This window comes from Gadus chalcogrammus, chromosome 13 (assembly GCF_026213295.1).
Source record: "Gadus chalcogrammus isolate NIFS_2021 chromosome 13, NIFS_Gcha_1.0, whole genome shotgun sequence".
NCBI classification, from domain to species: Eukaryota; Metazoa; Chordata; class Actinopteri; order Gadiformes; family Gadidae; genus Gadus; species Gadus chalcogrammus.
This window is the reverse complement of record NC_079424.1, coordinates 2856872-2880498: the sequence shown is the minus strand read 5'-3', so window position 1 is coordinate 2880498 and position 23627 is coordinate 2856872. Positions and strand designations below refer to the sequence as shown.

General features: G+C 48.1%; 1 protein-coding gene across 1 annotated transcript in view; it reads right to left on the bottom strand.

The window, feature by feature from the left end:
* Positions 1-393: 393 nt before the first annotated feature.
* The window catches only part of LOC130401638 (synaptotagmin-2), a 37592-nt gene continuing 14358 nt past the window's right edge, over positions 394-23627 (bottom strand). The window contains exons 3-10 of the mRNA XM_056605542.1: positions 14322-14550; positions 12339-12499; positions 8829-8960; positions 7114-7281; positions 5209-5376; positions 4230-4347; positions 3643-3776; positions 394-3012 (exon numbers count right to left, since the gene is read on the bottom strand). Coding sequence (XP_056461517.1) covers positions 2797-3012; positions 3643-3776; positions 4230-4347; positions 5209-5376; positions 7114-7281; positions 8829-8960; positions 12339-12499; positions 14322-14526 — 1302 coding nt within the window. The 5' untranslated portion in view covers positions 14527-14550 and the 3' untranslated portion in view covers positions 394-2796. The remainder of the gene's footprint in view (positions 3013-3642; positions 3777-4229; positions 4348-5208; positions 5377-7113; positions 7282-8828; positions 8961-12338; positions 12500-14321; positions 14551-23627) is intronic.

The following is a 23627-nucleotide window of genomic DNA, read 5'->3' as shown; positions in this document are numbered from 1 at the left end:
GTATGTGTTTGTATGTATGTGTACACCTCTTTCCAGTGTGTTCCAAAAGCCATAACCAGAACTACAGACGGCCTAGGAAACCAAAATGAGCAATGACCGATCACTGTAATGAGGAGAGAGGCTACAAGTCCATGCTAGTGAGATCCACCACATCTACACAGGAATACACAAACACATCAGACTCAATAGACACCCGTTTGGCAGGAGTATACAAAGGTAACACTTACGGTACATTTTTATAGAAAACTACGGTTAATATTCTACATTTTTGTTTTTTTTGTTTTCGTAATCGATGTCATCGTCAGTGACGACCACAAACAGATTTTAACCAGCAATAGCATGACTTGTAGCCCAGTCAGATCCCCCCAAGACCCTGACCCACCTGGGGAAGGAACGCATACACACACAATGTCAACAGAGGACATGCATTCATATCATCACGGCAAAGTGAAAGTGAAAGTAAAGATTCAAGATGGACCGAGGGCATTTCACAAGTCAGTGCATCCGGCTTATTCAGACATCCACGTTGCATTCATTCCTACACACTTATCAATATGCAAAAATACATACACTTTGCAGTCTGTGCATTCTTTTTTTCTCCTTGAGTTTTATTATCAAAATGACATGGAAGGTAAACACACACACACTCATACACAATTTTTAATCGAATGCTTACTATTTAAAACATGCCGTTGCTATGTACAACACTTGTGGCGGACGCATGCGTTGATCTCAACCAAGTCTGCGCAATGCATTATGTCGACAGCGGGGAAGACAGCGTGGAATTCAGGCGACGGCTCTGCGGTCGTCTGGGAAACCCTTTCCTCTAAACTCTCCTCCTTGGATAGAGGGGACATCCTGTCCTCTAAACCCTCCCCCCGGAAAGAAGGGGACATCCGGTCCTATAAACCCTCTTCCAAGGAAATGAGGCGAGATTCTTTCCTTCGAACCCTCCTCCTTGGATAGAGGGGACATCCCGTCTTATAAACCCTCCTCCCAGGAACAAGGGGACATCCTGTCCTATAAACCCTCCTCCCAGGAAACAAGGGGAGATCCTTTCCCTCTAAACCCGCCTCCCGGGTACAAGGAGACTTCTCCGCCCAGCGATGAAGAAAGCAGGGACATACAAGCAATGGTAGCAAAAATACCACTGTGTCGCTGCAGTACTTTGGTTTTTTAGATAGGTATACACGCAGTATGGGACTAAAGAGGGAAAGAAAAGAGTATTCGTGATGCATGATACATGCTGGGTTTAGCTTTGTCCATTTGTCTCGGGCAAATGGTCCTACATTTACTGTACAAAAGGTTTCACACGGTGGCTGGGGGAACTCAACGCACATAAGCAAACACATGGTACGGTCGCAGTCGTGATTGCGGAGCTCTGGGCAATGGTGCAACCCGACCTCCTCTAGGTAAAATCAATACATCATCGATTCATTTTGAAAATACTGATATGAATAACATACACATACGATCAAATATAAGTGGTCGACAGGCCCCAAAAAAAAAAGAAGCATTTGAACAGCATTACTTTCGACCGTAAACATTCAACAGAGGCATAGTTGTTTGAGAAACATTGGCACACCCTTCTCACTTTCCCTTTGCTTTGTCCATGGATAAGTAAGTTGTTACATCCAAAGTGGTCAAAGGAAACTCCACACACATTCACAGCGTTCCTGATAACTTACCGAGTAGAAAAGCCTCAAGTCCTCGAGTCGACCGCCACGTAGCAAACAGTGTCAAAATGTCCAACCCGGGCAAGGCACCCTATACTCCTCCCTTCAGAGTGTGTGTGTCTCTGACAACACACACCAACACACACACACACACAGGCAAACACACACACACACACACAGGCACAGAATCTCCATGCAGGTGGCCATGGTGTGAGTTGTGTATCACAGGATCACATTTGGTGATAGAATCCTAATAAAGTAAGAGCGAGACACACACGTGCTCCGTCTCAGGCGTGACCACGACACAAACGACAAAACCAAGGCAATCTTCTCAACAGTTAATAAAAAACTAAAAACAAATAGACATTTCAGTATTTTTTGCAGTTGTTTTTTGCAGTTACCACCATCCAAACTTGCGTTTGCATTTGACAACCTAAATTGATTTCTATGCGAGATAAGCCCTGTACGAGAGTACTTTTTATTCAAAGTTAAAGCACACATAATAGCAGGGATACAATACTGCGCATGGTTTTATGGAGAGGGTCGAGGAGGGACTATAAGCAACGCATGCATAATGCATCTAACTAAACCACACTTTATCAGCTGGATCGCTTCTCCACTAACCTTTTCACTGAGTGCCAGCACTTTAAAAAATAAGCCTGGTAAAATAACCCTCAAACGCAACCAACATTCAAAGACAATTGCTCACAAACCAATCACCCAAACATTCATTGCCACTCGTTATTTTTTGTTATAGTATAAGCAAATGTGGTGCTGGGTACGAAACGACAAACAAAACTGAAAAAAAAACAAATGAGTTCCAGGTTTGTTCACGTAACCCTAATTGATACCGATGCTCTCTACCGATAATCTTTACCGATAATCTCTACCGATAATCTCTCCCGATAATCTCTACCGATAATCTCTACCGATAATCTCTACCGTCTCTCTCTCTTTTTGTTTCTGCGGATCAAGCTTGGGGCAGCCGGGGCGGCTAGCCGCATGTAGATCATGAGGTGCATGCAATGCGAGGTTTTAGTCTGGTGTTTGGGTTTCGGGGGGTTGGGGGGCTTTCATCAGTTAGTACATGAGGGGCTGAGAAGGGTGGGGGTGAAGTTAGTTACTTCTTGGCGGCCAGGGAGGCCAGCTGGCCGTCGATGTCCTCCTCCTGCTGCAGAGGGTGCCACTGGGCGATGGGGCGGCGGGGGTTGGCCAGCATGTCAGACCAGTGCTTCAGCCCCAGCCCCGTGGCCTTGCTGCCCACGAAGATCTTGCCGATGGCGTCGTTCTTGCCGATCTTGTCGTAGTCGAACACCGTCACCGCCACCAGGATTTTCTGTGCGGGAAACGAAAAAGGAAACGTTACCAGGAACGTTTTAGTCTCACTGATGCCAGCGGTTGTTTTACAGATTCTAACAATCTAACAACGGTGTCACCCTGCATGAACAAAGCGCCATGATAAAATAAGATGTTTATGCAAATCGAGGGGATTGCAGTTACACTGACATTTAAATTCAGGGCATTTAGCAGACGCTTTTATCCAAAGCGTTTTATAATAAGTACATTTGTCAGAAGAAGAGAAACAATTGATATCACTGTCAATACAGTAAGGATGTTCATAGTGCCAAGCACTAACAATATCTAGGTTAACCCATTCCCCGTGTACAACACAGTTAGCTAGGATAAGACGCCACACAATGCTAAGTACTATTTTCGAGTACCAGGACGTCCAATTTACAATAATGGCTTACATTAAGTGCCAGCCAGTTAATTTAAACATTCACCCACTAGTTAAACTAACTACTGACTTCCTCACTTTTGGCGATTGGATCAGAAGACCACAGCTCACCAGTGTGACCCATGTGCTTTAGCTCGTTGGGTCACATACGGAGCAGAGAAAAAGGCCTTAGGAACTACTGCAGGTTTTCTATTGGCCCAAGGCAGGCAGCCTTGTGAGGGTCCCTACCTGCATCTGCTCCATGGGGATCTCGAAGCTGAAGGACTCGTTGTAGTACGGGTTCAGCGTGTTCTTCTTCACCGTCGTCTTCTTCTTCTTCAGACGCTTGCCGCCCTGCAGCAGCTGGATCTTCACGTAGGGATCTGCAACGGCCGTCGACAGCATCGTTGGTAACAATGCTACATTAGCGACAACACCTGGATCCTCACATAGGGATCTGCACCGGGCATCATGAGCAGCAATGCTACATTAGCAACAACACCTGGATCTTCACATAGGGATCGCAACGGGCAACGTTAGCAACATTAGCATCAATGCTACATTAGCAACAATACCCGGATCTTCACATAGGGTTCTGCAGAATTTTGATTACAACCACAGCAATAACGCACAACGTACATCCATAACGAACAAGAAAATCAGTTTCATCATTTGTGTGTGAGAATATCAAAGCCAAAACTAGAAAGCCAAAAAGCAAACAGTATGAAGCCACCGCTAGGAAGACTGACCTTCCAAGTCTAAAGTCTGGTGAAGGAAATTAAAACAAATACTAACAGCACGGATATGAATCAAACAAACAAACAAATATGTCCTACCAGACAGTCCACAGGCGTCCATCTTCTTCAGGTTCTTGGCCTCCAGAATGCAGACGGTGAGTTTACCGGCAGTCGGAACGTACCGCAGAGAGATGCAGATATCCCCAAGCTTCTCTGGCTGATAGGGAACAAGATTGAAGCACAACCATCGGATACTAATGAGCAAAGCCCTTCTTCTCAAGTGTTTCAGGGTAAAGATTATCAAACGTGACCTCTCCTAAGGTCTGGTCCACCATGATGACAGAGATGAGCATCGTTATGCAGATGACTTCTCTAGAGACTGATTGGTACCGTTTTTTTCAGAAAACCTCCAAATAATCCGCTTCGTAGTATAAGCCGCATTAATTACGCATTTTTGCTCACAGCCCAAATACCTCCATGGACCGCCCAATGCTGGCTCGACACCAGAAAGAAATCGTTTTAATAGTAATATGTTCCTTGGGGCCATCACTGCGGTGCGAGTAATTGGAGATAATGCAGATTCAAGCTTCAGTACAACCCTGAACTTTTGACCGATTTGCCAACAAGGCTTCGGTTCTTTTTGCAAGCAATTCAGAGGCTTTGTGATATCGTTCATGGACTGAGAGCACATTGTGGAAAACTGTCTTCTTTGCCTTTTGGTCATTTATGAAGTGATGTCAGGTTTTATTTCTTTACAAGGTTATCCTTTACGCCCAAACCTCCAAAGTAAACGAGCAGATGGGCTCTACATCGTGACGGCATGAGGAACGTCATGTTTTATCACTCAAATCATAACTCACTGAAAACGACTAAAAGTATTAGTGTTTTGCAAATTCGACCTACAAGGCGATTGTGTTTTTAAGGTGTGGTTTGTTTTCACAGATTGTGTGCATCGCTGGGGGCAATTGGGAGGCTTTGAGTGTCACGGGGCAATGCCTTGAGTGCAACATGTACGGGGAGCATTGGTTCGTAAAATCGGGTTACAAATCGCACGGTCGTGTAGTAAGCGTTGGGGTACCTCCTCCTTCTCCACGCTCTCCAGGTCCTTCCACTCCTCGATGGGCTGGCCCAGGTCGATGGTCTTCATGGGGATCTTCACCTCTCCGATGATGTCGTGCTTGGAGAAGCGGTCGTAGTCGAACACGGACATGCACACCGTCTTCCCTCCCAGCTCCTCGTAGGGCACCTGGTTGGAACAGGGTGTGTGAGTCCTCGCTAACGTGCAACCATGCTGATAGATGCGAGCAGGGATTACCCACTGCAACGTTATGCTATGCTAAGCTATGCTATGCTATGCTATGCTGTGCTATGCTGTGCTATGCTATGCTATGCTATATAATGTCATTCTATGTTATGTTATGTTATGCTATGTTATGTTATGATATATTCTGTCATGTTTTGTAATGTTATGCTGTTATGTTACTCTATGTTATGATACGCTATGCTATGTTACGCTATGCTTTTTTATGATGTTAGATGTTTTGTAATGCGATGTTATGTTATACCATATTATGCTATTTTATGCAATGCTATGTTATGCTATGTTATGCTATGCTTTGTAATGCTATGTTATGCTATTTTATGCTATGTTACGCTATGTTATGCTATGCTATACTATGTTATGTTATGCTATGTAATGCTTTGTTATGTTATGCTATGTTATGCTGTTATATTGTGCTATGTTATGGTGCTCTATTTTTTTATTACACTATGCTATGTTACGCTATGTTATTCAATGCTATGCTATGTTATGTTACGCTCGGTTAAGTTACGCTATGTTATGTTATGCTATGTTATGTTATGCTATGTTATGTTATGCTATGCTATGTTATACTATGCTAGGTTATGCTACGCTCTACCACATTATCCTATACTTCCCATCTCTTAAACACAATAGTAACGAACTAAACAAAAGAATACAACATTAATAACGCTGCAAGACGGAAAACACGAAGAAGAATTCTTAAATTAAATAGAAACAGAAAAACGAGTGCTATCGCGTCTTAATTAGCGCACTCGCAGGTTGCGCTATCCGAGTCTTTGTACAGGAATGGCAGACGGCCGTGGGGGGGGGGGGGGTCTTGGGTACGGGCCTCAGCCTGTAGCAGCCAGCCGCCTCTCAGTCCTCAAAGGGGCTCATTAGAGCCCGGAGAGGCTCCAGTGGCGGACACAGGCCAGGGAGCGCGCTGCGTAGTGGAACCGACCGGGGCTATCGGCATACGCTAAGACAAATATAGAAGGAGTAGGAAGCTCCTTGTGGTGGTTAACCGGGAGGAAAAAAAGAAAAGAAAAAGCCCTGCATAATGCAAGGGAGTTGAAGTTGTTGCCTGGCAACCGAGCGAAGGCCACTTTCCCATCAGTCTCTTTTTTTTTTCTTTTTTTTTTTGTATTGTCAGATCAAATATTCACGATCGATTGGGGCTCGCCGTGTGTGTTCTCCCCTCAAACATACCTCTGATTGCCGTCCCCCACCCCCGTCCAACTCCACAGCTATCAACAGAAAGACCCCGCCATCACCACCCACTGATCCCACCCACTCACAACCACCCCAATAACCCCATCGCCACCACCCACAACCGTCTTAGCCCCATCACCACCCACTAAACCCCACCACCACCACCGACTCAACCCCACCGCCAACACAACCACCGCTAACAGCACCCACTAAAACCCATATCCACGACCACCACCACCAAACCCCAACATGACCCACTAAAACCCATCACCACCACCCAAACAACCCCACCAGCACCCACAAACCCCATAACCACCATTCAATCAACCCAACAATCGACTAAACCCTATCACCACCCAACCATTACCCATTCAACCCCAACACCACCCACTAAACCCCATCAACAGAACCCAATCAACCCCAGTGTCTCCAGTTTGATGTGATTGACAGGTTGGGGAGGAGGCGGACCTTGAAGACGAAGGTCTCGTTGAAGACGGGGTTCAGGGTCTTCTTGTGGACCTTAGTGTCGTACTTCTTCTTCTTGTCGGGAAGCAGCGACACCTTGACGTAGGGGTCCGACGTGCCCCCGGAGTCCATGGAGATCAGGTCGGCCGCCTGGAGGATGCCCACCGTCAGCTGGGAGGAGGAGGAGGAGGAGGAGAAGGAGGTGGAGGAGGAGGAGGAGGAGGAGAAGGAGTTGGAGGAGGAGGGGGAGGGGGAGGAGTAAGGGGGAAAGAGGTGGAGGTGGAGGAGGAGGAGGAGGAAGAGTTTGAGGAGGAGGGGGATGAAGGAGGAGGAGTAATGGTGGAGGTGGAGGTAGAGGAGGAGGTGATGGAGGAGGAGGAGGAGGGGGAGGGGCAGGAGTAAGGGGGGGAAGAGGAGGAGGAGAAGGTGGAAAAGGAGGAGGTAGAGTTGGAGGAGGAGGGGGATGGAGGAGGAGTATTGGTGGAGGTGGTGGAGGAGGAGGTGGAGGAGGAGTTATGGTGCAGGAGGAGGAGGAGGAGGAGGAGGAGGTGGAGGAGGAGTTATGGTGCAGGAGGAGGAGGAGGAGGAGGAGGTGGAGGGGAGAAGGGAGAGAACATAACATCATTAGATTGAGTTGGGTAGACCTCTACATCGAAGTGTTTTACTCCAGTATGGTAGACTAGCTACCTGCCTGCTTGCTGTGTGCCTGTCTGGCTGTCCGGCTATCTGTCTGGCTGTGTTTATCTATCTCGCTTTATATCTGTCTGCCTGCCTGTCCGTCTGTTAAGTGTGCCTGCTCATTGTATCTATCTGTCTGTCACTAAAATCTATTTGTCTGTCCGTCTCTCTGTCTGTCTTTCTCGAGTGTGCTTATCTAATGCTCATTGTATCTATCTCTCTGTCACTATATCGATCTGTCTGTCCCTCTGTCTGTCTGTCTCTCTCCGTCCGCCAGTCTTTTTGTCTGTGTGGGATTGTTTTTGTATTCCCCCTTGCTCTTCGTTCTACTGCGGTCTGAGCCGACGGTTTTTCCCCGGAGTGATGAATGGGCCGAACCGCCATACTACTCACGTAGATGAAACCGACCCGTTGTGAAGCACAACTTTGATTCCGTGGGCTTTTCCTCCTAAACGATTCCACAATTTACCGCTCCATAAATCATCTGTGTCAAATTAAAACGCCGCCTTCCTCTGCGGTATAGCCGGAGTCAGAACAGACCGCGGTTGCGTGAATCGGGTGATTTATTCACGCTGCGAGGGCGTGGGTCCAATCTAGCCAGCACCACTGGACTCAAGCCCGGCTCCTTAATTACCCCCCTATCCGCTCTGTCTTTGGGAGGAAAAAACACTTCCAGAATCTGAAAACCTCCAATCTAACTAATTTCTCCTTAAAGGTTTATGGAGTGAAACAATCCTTCCTTCCAATCAAGTATATTAAGAGAGACAAATGTTCTATGAAAGTATGTTTGCGCCCACACACACACACACACACACACACACACACACACACACACACACACACACACACACACACACACACACACACACACACACACACACACACACACACACACACACACACACACACACACACACGCACACACACACACACAAATTCCCAGAGCACATTTTATAAATTACCTTAAACTTGGGAGATTATGCCAATCAGCCATTGCTATTTAAAAAACGAATAATAAAAACTGATTGTTTTTCACCGACCTTTGTGTTTTCAAAGTCGTACTCGATGGAGTACTGCAGCTTCCCCAGCTTCTCCTCTTCCTTCTCCTCCTCCTCCTTCTCTTCCTCCGTCAGCCCGGTCTCTCCCTCGTCATCGTCGTCGTCCTGGTGTTTCTGCAGAGGGTCAGGGCTCGGGGTTAGACTTCAGGCTGAGAAGGGGGGGGTGAGTGAGTGGTGAGAACACTAAGAGGCCCAGGGACAGCATGCCACAGACCCACAGAGCTTCAGGAGGTGGACCACCAATCCCTGACAGCCCACCTCCTCAGAGAACGGTCGCCGCAGCAACGGTGGCCAGGAGTGACTCCTCGTCCTGTCTTTGGTTTACTGGTTCTTAATGGGAGGGTTTCGATCATGAGCTTAGGAGTTTAGGGCCGCCATCTTGGCACGTCTCGACCAGAAGTTCCAGAATAACAGAACATCCAGTTGTGGTTGTTGTTGTTATTCTTACGATAATGGGGAAGAAGCACCAAGATGGTGGCCGTGAATGTGAGTGACACCATGTGAAACCTTCCTATTCAGGTTGCATTAATTATGGGTTACAAATCCTGATTGGTGGCATTGGGATGAGGATTCCGATTTTAGGGTTTGGTTTGTTTTCACCAATTGTGTGCATCGCTCTGGGCTATTGGAGGCTTTTTGACTCCCCCGGGAAGTGGCCAGAGTTCAACATGTACAGGGCAGGACCTAGGGTTCAACATGTACAGGCCAGGACCTAGAACATGCTTTGTGCAGAGGACATTGCCAGTCAGGCAGACCACGTGGAGGCGAGAGCATGCCATTTCCTGAGGTTTGACCTTTAACCTTGTTAATCACTGAGCATTTTGTAAATACTGAGATGAAAGTTAGAACTGACATCGGTTGTTTTCGTGTGTTTAAACAAGCGTGTTGAGGATTTAAGGACCGTTTAAAAATGACTATTGGTCAGGCTATTTTATTCTGGGCGTATCTAATTTGTAAATCGTGTTTGTATTCTCATTCACCGAGCCGTTGGTAAATAGTGAGAGTGTTTCATTAAAATGCTAATTTGATGTTCTGGATGGTTTGTCGGGATTTGCACCGAGATTGATTTAGGTAGATGAAGAATCTCAGAGGGACTTCTGACAGCCATTGTTAATAGTAAAAAGATCGCATAATATAAGAAACAGTAAGCAGGCTAAGGGGGATACTGGCTGGCACTTAATGTACGCACTTATTGTATGTTGAACCTCCCTTCACTTAAATGTAATGCTTAGCGTTGTGTAGCATCTTATCCTAGCTATCTTTGTTGCATACGGGGAATGGGTTAACCCAGCGATTCTTAATTCTTGGCACTTGGTTCTATGAACATCTTTACTCTACCGACAGCAATATATTGTTTCTCACTCTTCTGATAAATGCACTGTGTAAGGCGTCTCCTAAATGCCCTACAAGTAAATGCAAACGTACTTCTCGCTAACACAGTGGTGTTTTGAAGCCAGTCCGTTCGCCTGCATGTGCGGCTGTCAGCATTCAAGCCAGATAACAACTTAATTATTTAGAGCTATTTATTCAAAATAAGGGCCTCAGTGTACCTCGGTTGTCCTGGGGATTTACAACATAAGACTCAAACACCGCTCTGTCCAACACTCCATTCCTCCATGGAAGGGTTTCTTGTTTTAACGACATGTGATGTCAAGGTGAGAGTTAAGTGATTGTTGCTGGATAATAGCCCCGTTGCCAAGGTTATGCTATCTCCTTGGAGTGTGGAGAGGCCTGCGTAATGGCTCCTTTCAGGCGATCCAGGATTTACAAAATTCTCCTACGCCTCGTCTTCGAGTCAAATGTGGGGTTTTGGGGTGCATTCCTAAAAGGGTTTTAAAAAAGGTGTAGGGTATTTGTTTGTGTTGTTCATGCATTTTTTTTAATCGTCAACGTTGCCATGTCTCCTCAACAACCATGCCCTTGATCGCATGCACATATTAATTGTGTTAAGTCATGTCTTGCATATCAACTCGGAGCCCAATACGGTTCATATTGGAGTGAGGCACATACAATGTGTTAGAGGGTTAGACTCCCTTCTGCAGGGTTTATGGAGCTCATCGTAGCTTTCCGTCAAGTATATTCATCACTCATAACAACGTTTGGGCGAGGAGAGTAAAAATTATAGAAATGTGGCAATACAAGGAAGCTAGGACATTCCATGAAACCCCCTCCTACCCCCCACCAGTAGGGGGCAGAGAGCGACACGCTGTGCTGTCCACCTACCGTAGGTTAGTGTCCGTCACAGTCAAGAAACACGGGGCAACACACAAGACAAACACATATCGAGAGGAGAAGAAGAAGAGAAAAAGGAGGGAGAGCACAGAGGAAGAAGGGTTCAACTCACAAGACACCAGGGCCAAACACGCTACTGAAGAAGGACACCAATCCCGCGGGCGTGATGAGGAATGACACACTCGTTTAGGCTGCCGGGGAATCACCATCGCTCACTTCCAGCCAAGGACAATTATTCATAATGTGGAGTGGACACAGTAAATTGATTGTTTTAATTAACTAACTGTCATTGGTGCACAGCGGAATCTGCATATTTATGTCAGTTCATTTTAATGCCGAATGAATCATTTGACTTTCTAAACCCGCACGACCCGATGATACTAAACTACTGTGTTGAAATGAAAGGTCATTTCCTAAAGGAGCAGCCAATTTCCCTAAAGTCGAAGCATTGTTGTGTGAGAGACTTGCTGGTTTTCGTCCTGCCGGATTAGAGTGTGTCATTTTTCATCGGCCAAGACAATGGAGTGCGTCACACATTTTAGGAAACCACAACGGAACAACAACATCGAGAGTAAATTGAGGGGAAGAAAGCTCTCCTTGTTTCCTCCAAAGTCTGCGGTTAGAGCCGCTGCTAAGAAATCAAACGGAGTTAGCCAACAAACATCATAGCAATACCGACAACAACAACAATAACAACCACAACAAAAGCACCGCCAACGTTACCTTCAAACAATTGCCGTGAAATCTCACTTTAGCGTAACGGCAAAAAAGTACAAAAGCGAACAGAAAATCGAAAGAAGACATTGGAAGCACACGGTTACGATTTGTATTGGGGAGCACTGGTGGGGTGTGTTCTAACGCTAGTGGGGAGAGCGCTAGCGCTAGTGGAGAGAGCTCTAGCGCTAGTGGAGAGAGAGCTCTAGCGCTAGTGGAGAGAGCTCTAGCGCTAGGGGGAGAGCTAGTGGGGAGCGCTCTAGCGCTAGTGGGAGAGCTAGTGGGGAGCGCTCTAGCGCTAGTGGGGAGAGCTCTAGCGCTAGGGGGAGAGCTAATGGGGAGCGCTCTAGCGCTAGTAGGGAGCGCTAGTGGGGAGAGCTCTAGCGCTAGTGGGGAGAGCTCTAGCGCTAGGTGGGAGAGCTAGTGGGGAGAGCTCTAGCGCTAGTGGGGAGAGCTCTAGCACTAGGTGGGAGAGCTAGTGGGGACGCTCTAGCACTAGGTGGAGCGCTAGTGAGACTCCTTGGGCCGAACGCTGAGGCGTCGTACCTCACCACCCTGCATGTTCTTCATGTTGAAGCCGTCCTTGCCCTTCTTGCCCTTCTTGTTCTTCTTCTTCTTGCAGCAGCACTTCTTGATGATGCAGAAGCAGCAGGTGAGGATGAGCAGGCCGGCCACCACCGCGATGGCGATCAGCGCCCATGGAGGAACTGTTGTGGGTCACGACACGCACAGAGGCGCAGACGAGCGCGCACACACACGCACGCATGCACGCACACACACACACACACACACACAAACACACGCATGCACACACGCACATGCACATACATACTCACACACATGCGCATGCCACACACGCACATATACGCACACATGCACGCGCACACACATGAACAAACACACACACACACACATACAGAAAGACACACACACATGCAAACGCACACACACACAAAAGACCAAGATAAAAGGTTAAAAACAGATGTACCATGCGGGTTTGTGGGATGTCGTGCATGTGAAATATGAGGTCAAAGTCGTATTTTTTACTTAATGTCACCAGGTGGAATGATGCGTTCAATACCTGGGAGAGCGTTGTCTGAGCCCTTCTAAATGATTATTAATATAATTTATTAATAATAATTTATTATTATTAATAAATTAAATATATAAATATAATTGTATTATTTAAAGGTATTAATTACGTATTAATTGACCATGATATTATGAATACATTTGCTATCATTATTAGTTATTTTATGAAAATCGGATCAAAAAGAAAACGTTTGTTGGTCAGTATTGGAGATTAACTATTTGTATCACGAGTGGCAACATTTAATCATGCATCATTTGCTAATATTTCACCATCTGCAGTCTTTATTCTGTGCATGCTTCTGTTCATCATTTCACTAAATGATTTGTTTGTATGCTGTGGGGTAAATAGGTCTCTCATAATTTGTTCACTTAGTCTGAAGTTGCAAAAAAAACCAGTGTGTTTGTGATTAGAAAGTTATTGTATGTTTCTGGATCACTTCAGACACTTCAACAATGCAGCAACAAATACCGCTATTCATTTGCAATGTTCTGCCCAAGTGCCATCGTAATCTTTCTTCTCTCTCCATCCCTCTATCTCACTCTCTCGCTATCTCTGTGTCAAACTCTCGCTCTCTCCCTCTCTCTCTTGCCCTCTATCTCTTTCACAATCTCTCTCGCCCTCTCTCCCCATCCCTCCCTCACCCGCTCTCTCTCTCTCTCTCTCACACTCTCTAGCCATCGCTCATGGCACAGAACTCATTTCAAACATAAAGTGAAACGAGGCAAATACAAATAGCAGTGTAGGATTTCATTTCGAATCGGCACGCCATTAGTTTGAGTGCATTGTTGAACTGGCATCTAGCAATAACCTATACCATCCTAATGCGTGGAAATAGCTGAACTTCCTCGCTTGTGGTAAACCCTTGACCTTTCTGGGAGGGATAAAGTCGATCCTATCCTGCTTTATCTTCTCTCATCTTATCTTTAGCATCCAGGGGAGCAGCCACGCTCAGCTGTTTTCTTGGACTGGTTTAAGAGAGTCATTCTTAAGTCGTGTGTGAGAATACGACAGAAACAGTTGGATCATGGACAACATTTTTCAGAAGGATGCAGAACTGGAGTTTGTGACAGCTGTTTTTCATCGTCTACCTCAATATATTCTAGTTTCTATGATCTTTACTGAAAGGGCTGATTTTATGCCACCAGGTGTGAGTGTGATAAGCCATTACAAACTGTTTTGAAAATCTGCCTTTTTCCTGTGTTTAGTGACGTCAAAAGTGGCAGTGTCCACCTCGATGTACACTGGATAGATCAGTGTACAAGCCTACCCAGTAGACTGTAGCAAACGTTGCTCATCTATCCATCATTCATCTAGGTGGACACTCCCACTTGTGACATCACCCCTTCAATGAATGAATGTCTCCATGACATCAAGGAGAGACAATCTGCGTCTTATAACCCGACGCAAAGATCTAGAGCACTGCGAGAGGAACTCACGCGGGATCTTGTCGATCTCGTTGAGGAACTTGCTCTTGATCTCCTCGAACATGTCGTTCTTGCTGATCTCCGTGTTGTTGGAGCCCGACAGGTCAGCCGCCGTGGAGGCCAGGGCGGGCGTGGCCGTCGGCGCCAAGGTGGTGGCGCCGGTGGGGTCGGCCGCCGCCATGGCTTCGGCCTTGGCCTTGAACAGGTTGAACTTCATGGTCAGAGACTAGCAGGGGCCTCCCTGTAGACACAGAGAGCACAGAGACAGAGCGGTCACACACACACTGAAACACTGAAACCACGGTTAATAATAACTCTCTTTATTTCCCCCTGAGGCAGAAGGGGTTCTTTGAGGACAGCTTGTTACATATATTCAATATATTCAATAGCTTTTCTGTTTGATCATTGAATGTGTCCCATTCAGTGATCCTACGTAGGGTAGTCGAGAAGCCTATGTAGGGCAGTCGAGGTAGGGTAGTCTAGGAGTCTTCGTAGGGTATTCCGATAACCTACTTAGGGTAGTCTAGGTAGGGTGGTCCGGTAGCCGTAGGGTTAGGCCAGTAGATTACGGGTACTCAAGAGGTTACATAGTGTTTGTCTCCCAGGACGTTTCTGTGTCTGAGTTCCAATGACTACAGTCTACCTGTGGTCATCCATGGGCAAGATGCGCCCTCTCCCTCATCCCATTTGGCTCACCGCAGTAGCTGACGTATAGCTTGGTCATTTAGCTTACTACAGTAGCTGACGTATAGCTTGGTCATTTAGCTTACTACAGTAGCTGACGTAGAGTTCTTTATTTAGCTTACAACAGTACAGGGTACTTTTGTCATTTAGCTTAATAAAATAAAGGGTTGTTCAGGCCTTTATTTGACTACAGTAGCTGGAATGTAGTTTGCTAATTTAGCTGACATTGTGTCGTTAACAGGGTAAAGGAGTAAGACTGAGGAGGATCATTTTATTTGACTAAATGTCTTGGTCGTAGCAGGCATCATAGTGTAAGCTTTCCAGATATTTCAATCTGTGTCCTTTCTCGAATTTCAGGAGACGTCGGTATGATGGTATACAGATACTGACGGCATTTAATTTATTTCTTGCATTCAAATTCAGGCTATAATAGATGATATGGTTCTGCAATGGAGTAATTAGATGATATTCTGTTGTGAGAGGTAAGTGATCTTCTGATGTCGGGTAAGGAGTGAGTGAGCGGTCCAAAGGGAAGGGTGGTAGTAGACATACGACCAGCCTACAAATGACCACGCACGCACACACACACACACCGCGTCCACGTTAGAAGTATGGATAGATAGAATGACGGATAAACACGTTGGCTTGGAGAGAAAGAGAGAGCGAGAGTGGGAGAAAGAGGGAGAGAGAGAGAGAGAGAACGGGAGAGGGAGACAGATTGATATGTAGATATATCGATATATAAAGATAGATATATCGATAGATATAGAAAGATAGAAAGATCGATAGATGTACAAAGATAGAAAGATATATAAAGATAGATAGATATATAATACAGATAGTTGGAGATAAATAGATAGGACAGTAGATGGATAGATAGGGCGGCGGATGGATAAATAGATGGCTAAATGGATAGTGGACAAGATTGATAGGTATAGACAGACAGTCAGACAGAGAGCTGGAGCACCAATCAGGAAGGCCGATACATCAGCTAGCTCCATTAAGGCCCCCTGTTCCATCATCGGGGCTCCGCATCCCACAATGCACCAGCACAAGCTTATTATTATATTTGTGGCCGGCGGTCTTGTTACACTCCTTCATGGATCTTTGTTTTGCATTAACACAATGCAGGATGCCATCCCCCTGACAGCAGCTGTCAGATCCAAACAGGCCTGATTATATACGCAGCACAATCCCCAGGTAGACATCTCCGCATTTATCCTCAGTGTTGAAAGAAAATAGAGTTACAGTATACCCATACATTTTTAAATTCTTTGATAACGCTATCCTCTTCTATTCTATATTCTACGCTATATTATATGTAAAGTGGAGCTAGGATCAGCTGAGAATACAGAACCCCAATCAATTATTAAAAGGCCTCACAATTAAAACGTCTGAAACACTTTAAGCTAGCGTAGGCAGTTTGAAGAAACCAGCCAGAGTTAGCTAAATTTTTTAAGCGACCACCCCATTAAAATCCCACCGCTATCGTCCAGGCCATCCACGAAACAAGCCACTCCCCCAAAATACACGTCAAGCTCTCTAGATATAGCAACAGGTCTGCCCAGCCTTGTGGGAGAATGAGGTCATATACGCAGTGAGTGCAGAGTTGGCCCAGGTAGACTGACAGGCAGACCTGCCAATCATTTAATTCGGAAGTGCTTATTACAGGCCTGCAACTGCCACCACAAGAAGCAGTTTCTTTTTCTTTTTCAGTCAGAGCTTTTGATATATCGGATGCTGTCAGGATGTTAAAAGAATGTCATCAGAGATGAATAAAAATGCCTCAAGAATAAACTGCCAACTCTGGCTTAAAACGCGTCTAAAATAATCCATGGTGCCATTCCTACCCTCTTCTACCTGTCAGCTCTAACCTGGCAGGGTGAACCCAGTACACAAATCCATGTTTGATGGACGGCTGATGGATTTCCTCGAGATTTCCGTAACAAGCAATTCAAAACAAGCGCCGGTTTGCGAGGTAACAACGTGGGAGGACGTCGGGCGATAGCATTAAGGGGCGGCCTTACAGACACGATGCCTCCGATGCTATCAGCTAGCGTCCTTTTGACACCCCTCTGGCTGCTCAGTCAAAGCAATGAGTTTACCCTGGCTACGCTGCAGGCTAGCGCTGCAGCGATGCAATCCAGTGGAACGCAGCCGCCACAAAGTGGACCTGCTCTCCTCCCCGCTGCCACCTCCTCCACCTCCCCCAGCCAGGGAGCAATCGGAGGGGTACCAGAGCAAACTTGTATTTGCACAAATGGTTTTATTGAACCAATTTCTCCCCGCGCCGCGGGATCGATCGCAGAAGACACACAGTGAATGTAATGATTTTCCCTCGGACGACTGAGAATCTTTTTTCTCCTCTCCTCGGCAGATTGCTCCTGTTATCGCTGGAAGTTCTCACAATGCTCACTCGCTTTTTTTTTTTTTAGAATGCGAGTATTAAGTAATTAAAACAAATTGAAGTATTTGCTGAAGGACTTTGCCGGGAGAGTGAGGAGAATGGGTGGAGGGGATGGCTGGACTAAACACATAAAGGAAAGTGTTCTGCAGAAAGGACACACACACACACACAGCTGAACCTCCAACAGTAGAAGGCCTTGGAGAAGCGACGGCCTGTGTTGGTAGTTGTGTCGAGCGTGTATCTCTCTTGGTGGACGCACAGAGCCGTCCAGACGTCTGTCTCCTCATCCCGAAGGGAAACAAACGACAGGCGTCACTTTGGCTGGCAGACCGCTTAGCGCATGCACCTATTCCACGGGAAACAATGACACAAAGAACGCGGCTGCTGAGGCCGAGCCCAGCAGCAAAGACAGAAGGCGGGTGGCAGACCCTCAGCACTGCATGTGCCTGATGATCCCCCCCCTTCACACTCAACGGTGTGATGGAATGCCTCAATACGCCATCCCCGATAAAATGAGCATCAGGTACATGGAAACAGATGTGTCTGCAGGGTGATGGGATACGTCATTTAGGCAAGTATGATGACAGAGAGGAGGGGTTGGAGGGGGGGGGGGGGGGGAGGGGGGGATGCCTGCGGGGAAACCCGTCCATCTCCAGCTGCCACAATCGTTTGTGGAGCCGGACCAATCACAGCATGATGTTAATCCGTTCTTATTGGTACACGCCCTCCAGCAGGAGTTCCTTAACATGGATCCTATAATGTTCTGCGGATGACAAACACATTGCTCGGTTCTCGTAGAACCAAACACAACCAATCACTGGCCAGAGTCGCTGCTTTACATATATTCATTAGTATTCTTCCAGTCCATACTGTCTAACACCTGACGATTCTATTCAGAGACACAAAACTGATTAAAAAGGCACGGGCTAGGCGCTCACAAACACACACACACACACACACACACACACACACCGTGGCTTTGCTGAATTGTTGCTAAGCAATCTGCATAGTTTCAGCCTGCGAACCCAGGGTCGTCTCAATCCTGCTTATCACCAGCACAGAGCCGACCAATCAAACGGCCACGCGGCCTGGGTCCGGCTAACGTCAGCGCGTGTCAGTGGTTCTGTGACACGTCCAGACGCATTCCCCTGGACCAGGGGGCCGGTCTCCCCCAGTGACTCACGTTCATCATACCATTATTAAAAGTTTCAGCCCTAAAAAAAATCAATGGCTGGTATACCCTGAGGCACTTTTCCCCCTCCCTCCTCATTCATCTTCTCTTTCTTCCTCTCTCTCTGCCTCTCTCTGACTGCTGCTCGCTCTGCCTCTCTTTGCCTCCAGCTCTGCCTCTCTCTCTGCCTCTCGCTCTCTGCCTCTCTCTCTGTGTCTCTCTATGCCTCTCACTCTCTTTCTCTCTCTCTGTGTCTCTCTATGCCTCTCTCTCTTTCTCTCTGCCTCTCTTGAGTCACTACCTCTCTGCCTCCCTCTCTCTTTGCCTCCCTCTCTACCTCTCTCTGTCTCTCTCTGTCCCTCTCTTTGCCTGTCTCTCTACCTCTCTCTCTCTCTGTCTCTCTCTCTCTTTGCCTCCCTCTCTTCCTCCCTCTCTGTTCCCCAAAAACTTGCCACTGTAACATGTGAATGAAATCCCATCCCAGAGAAGGGACGCGTCCATGCCGGTCTCGGTCTCCTCATCACGGACCCACGGGCCACAGCTGTGTCCCCCGCGCTCCGGCGCCTCCCATCTCCCTCGGAGAACCCCCTGCGGTCAGCCACGTCCGGCCGGCTCGTACCCCGGGGTCCCCGGAGTCAAGCCCGGCCCCCCTGCTCACCCCGGGGGGTAACCGCGGCGAAACCTGACACGAAGCGGACCAACCTGTGGCTCCTCAACGCAGAGATCTCCATTTTTGACACGCCGCGGACGTCCACCTGGGCCGTCTCACTTCGACCATCGCGGACCCCCCTCCCTCACTCCCTCACTCCCTCCCCTCCCCATCCCCTCCCCTCTCCTCCGGGCGTACAGGCGGTAAGGATAACGCATGCGGGAGGACTCACCAGCAGAAAGAAATAGCCCCCGGTCAGGTGGCCCATGCAGTAGGAATACCAGCGGTGGGGTTGGTCAGTGCTGTGGGAACATAGGCAGGGCTCTCTCCCATCAGCTCAGACTGCAGTCTCCTCTCCACTTCTCCTCACTGCAGTGCTGCTCGCTCGCGCTCTCTCTCTCTCTCTCTCTCTCTCTCTCTCTCTCTCTCTGGCTCTCTCTCTCTTTCGCTGACGCTCTCTCTCGCTCTCTCTCTCTCGCGCCCTTTCTCTCTCTCCCTTACACACACCCCTCTGCTGAACACACCAACTGCCTCATTCTCCAACCAACCCCTCTCTCTCTCTCTCTTATCCAGCGTTCTTTACACACACACCTTGCTCTCCCCAATTCCCTGCTCCTAGCTGCTGTTAATCGACCCTGGTCTCTCTCTCTCCCCCTCTCCCTCTCCCTCCCTCTCTCCCTCTCTCCCTCCCTCTCTCTCTCTCTCTCATTTGTGATGCTGCTCACACAGATGAATGCAGCATGCACACTCTCTGGTCGACCGTTGGTGGGCAGTGGCGAAAGATCAATGTGCTAAATCTTTAGGGCTCCGTGCGTGCCTGTGTGTGTGAGTGCAGATGACTGTGTGTGTGCACATGCGTGTGTTTTCGTGGACGTGCGTGTGCGTGCACAGCTCTGTGTGTCTGCGTGCACGTCTTTGTGTGCGTGCACATGTGTGTGCATGTGTGTGTTTGTGGGAACGCGTGTATGTGTGTTCACGTGCACATGTGTGTGTGTGTCAGGCTAGTTGAAAGCACTGACTGCATAGTTACAAACAGAGGAACGAGTGTGTGTGTGTGTGTGTGTGGGGGGAGACGGACAGATCTCTCTGATTGGTCGACGACCGCTGTGTGTACACACAATTATCTCATATCCTACTACTGCGGCCGCGTCCTGTTTAGCGGGAGGTTTCCAGGCATGGCGTGGATGGTATGAAGACCGGGAGGATAACGATGGCTGGGCGTCTGCGTCTCGCTGCACGGGGGCTGGGGCTGGAACAGCTGGACACATCTGCTGCTCCAGCCCTCACAACCCCACGAGGAGGCCGGCAGCAGGGAAGAACCCGTTAGTATTGAGGAGTACAACCGAGGCTGAGCACAGTGGCAGAGTCAACGCTGCGTCCTTGTTTTCCTCTGTTTTGCTCGTTCACTCAGAACACAAACACGTTTTGGGGCACTTTGTAATGCAGTCGGGTTAGGATCGATTTTTACTTTTGATTTATTTCCATTTGTTTGACATTTTTCATTTTATATTTAGGGTATTTAGCAGAGGCTTTTATCCAAAGATACTTACAATAAGTACATTTGTCAGAAGAAAGGGACACTGTACAGTAAGGATGTTCATAGAACCAAGTGCCAAGCACCAACAATCGCTAGGTTAACCCATTCCCCGTATTCAACAAAGATAACTAGGACAAGACGCTACACAATGCTAAGTGCTATTTTTAAGTGCAAGGACGTACAACATACCACGAGTGCGTACATTTTACAATAGTATATGATCTGTATTTGTGCAGGCACATGTGTGTGGCTGCTGACTAAAGGGTAGACCTACAATAAAAACAAAAAAATGATACCAGCATTAGAGCAAATATCCTGCTTGGAGTCTAACAGTTCCATCCTGCAACAGGCAGAAATGCCAAAGCGAGTAAACAAAAAAGCCCCAAACTAATTAATGTAATCCCTAATTAATAGAGTCCTTTATGGCGTCGCCTCATTTCAGGACTAACGTCCTGTTATTGCTCTCTGTGAGAAGCTCTCCATCCCTCCGGGGGGAAATACCTCCGTGTGTATCTAGAACCAGCGCCTGCCTTCGGGCTATGGGGCCGCAGTGACCTGCTCCTACCACCGGGGGGCGGTATACTGCAGGTCTCTGCAGCACGGCTGAACTCCCCGATGTTACGTTCAAGAGTGCTAGCCTACATCACGGTGTTCACTGAATCTGCAGTCCGTGGTGTTTTGTTTTTTTTAGCGACAGTGGCAAACTTGCATCTTTTTGCTTAAAATTGTGAACGTATTGCAGCCTACACAACAGGAAGGAAACAGGAAGGAAAGAAGTAAATAAGCTGGGAATGATGGAAGCAGGGAGGAAGACGAGTAACGATGAGTAACACAGTTTGTTGGCTCACTCATCTTCATGGCAATTGTCCATTAATACATGCATTGTAAAGCTGCACCAACTCTTTGAATAAACTTTATTCTTCTAAAAAACAATTAAGGAGAATCCTGTAAAGCGATTGCTCTTCAATGCGGTTCATCACGAAGGCTCCATAGCAGGGGGCTCACTTAGGTCCTCTTAGCCACTTCACATCTCCATTTTTAAGAAAAGATGTCTTTAAGTGGCATCGTGAATAGCCTACGGTACATAAAGGCCCTACCCAATGGAAAGCAGATGGCTCTTCAAGGTCTTTCATGAGGCTGTGAAGGTCTGGGGAAGTTATCTATTTCAAATTGGACCAGGCTTCTCTCCCTTCCTCCCTCTTTCCCTCCCCCCCCCCCCCCCCCCCCCTCTCTCTCCAATTCTCCCCTCTCGCTTGCTTGCTTGCTCCCTATCTCTCTCTCTCCATACCTCCCTCCCTCCCTCCTTCCCTCTCTCCATCCCTCTCTTCCTCCCTCCATCCCTCTCTCTCTCTCTCTCTCCCTCCCTCTATTCTCTCCATCCCACCCTCCCTCCTTCCCTCTCTCCATCCCTCCCCTCTCTCTCCCTCCCACCCTCCCTCCTTCCCTCTCTCCATCCCTCCCCTCTCTCTCCCTCCCACCCTGCCTCCTTCCCTCCCTCCCTCTCTCTCTCCCTCCTTCCCTCTCTCCTTCCCTCTTCATCCCTCCCTCCCACTCCCTCCCTCCCTCCCTCCCCTCTATCTCCCTCCCTCCCTCTATAACAGGCTGAGGTCAAAGTGCAGGCAGAGCATCAACAAAGAGTAGGGCAGATACAGTGTGCGGCTCTTATTGCTCCACTTTACCTCATCACGAGATACAACCCCCGCTCACACAGACAGACAGGCCGTCACACACCCCCACACACACCCGCACACACACACACACACACACCCGCGCACACACACACACACACACACCCGCGCACACTCGACAAAAAGGCTTCCTCAGCCTTCTGGTGAGCCGGCCAGGGAGACAAAACTCCCGGTTTCAACTCCACACAGAGTGTGAGTGGGGGCCCAGAGCGGCCAGAGGGGCCCGAAGGGACAGTGCTGAACAAGGACACCACTAATGACCAAGAAGAGGAAGGCTTCCTCCTCCTGCCTGAGCTGGAGAGAGGTAGTGTGGGAGGCAGAGTGAGCGGCAGCGTGTGAGGCAGTGTGAGATGGAGAGTGGGAGGTAGTGTGAGAGGTAGTGCGAGGTGGGGAGTGAGAGGCAGTGTTGAAGACAGAGTGAGAGTCAGAGTGAGAGGCTGCATGAGATGCAGAGTGAGGCAGAGTGAGATGCAGAGTGAGGCAGAGTGAGAGACAGCATGTGAGGCAGCGTGAGACGCAGCTGGAGAGGCAGTGAAAGGAAAAGATAGAGGAAGAGTGAGATGTAGTGTGGAAGGCAGAGTGAGAGGCAGAGTGAGGCAGAGTGAGAGGCAGAGAGAGAGGCAGAGAGAGAGGCAGAGAGAGAGGCAGAGTGAGAGGCAGAGAGAGAGGCAGAGAGAGAGGCAGAGTGAGAGGCAGAGAGAGAGGCAGAGAGAGAGGCAGAGTGAGGCAGAGTGAGAGGCAGAGTGAGAGGCAGAGTGAGAGGCAGAGAGAGAGGCAGAGTGAGAGGCAGAGAGAGAGGCAGAGTGAGAGGCAGAGAGAGAGTGAGAGGCAGAGAGAGGCAGAGTGAGAGGCAGAGTGAGAGGCAGCGGGTGAGTCAGAGTGTGAGGCCGGTGAGAGACAAAGTGAGAGACAGAGTGAGAGGCAGAGTGAGAGTCCATCGTGCAAGGCATCGTGGCAGGCAGCGTTCGAGGCCTGAGTGTGAGGCAGCATCCGATGAGGCGTCGGAGGCAGTGTGGGAGGCAGTGAGTGAGGCCGGCTGCAAGGCAGAGGTGCGGGTACAGTGTGAGGCAGCGAGGGAGGCAGCGTGCGAGAAAGAGTGAGCGGCAGAGTGTGATGAAGCGAGCGATCCGGTGAGGCTGCGCTGCTCCTGCAGGGATTGCTGCAATGCAGGGGTTTAATAGA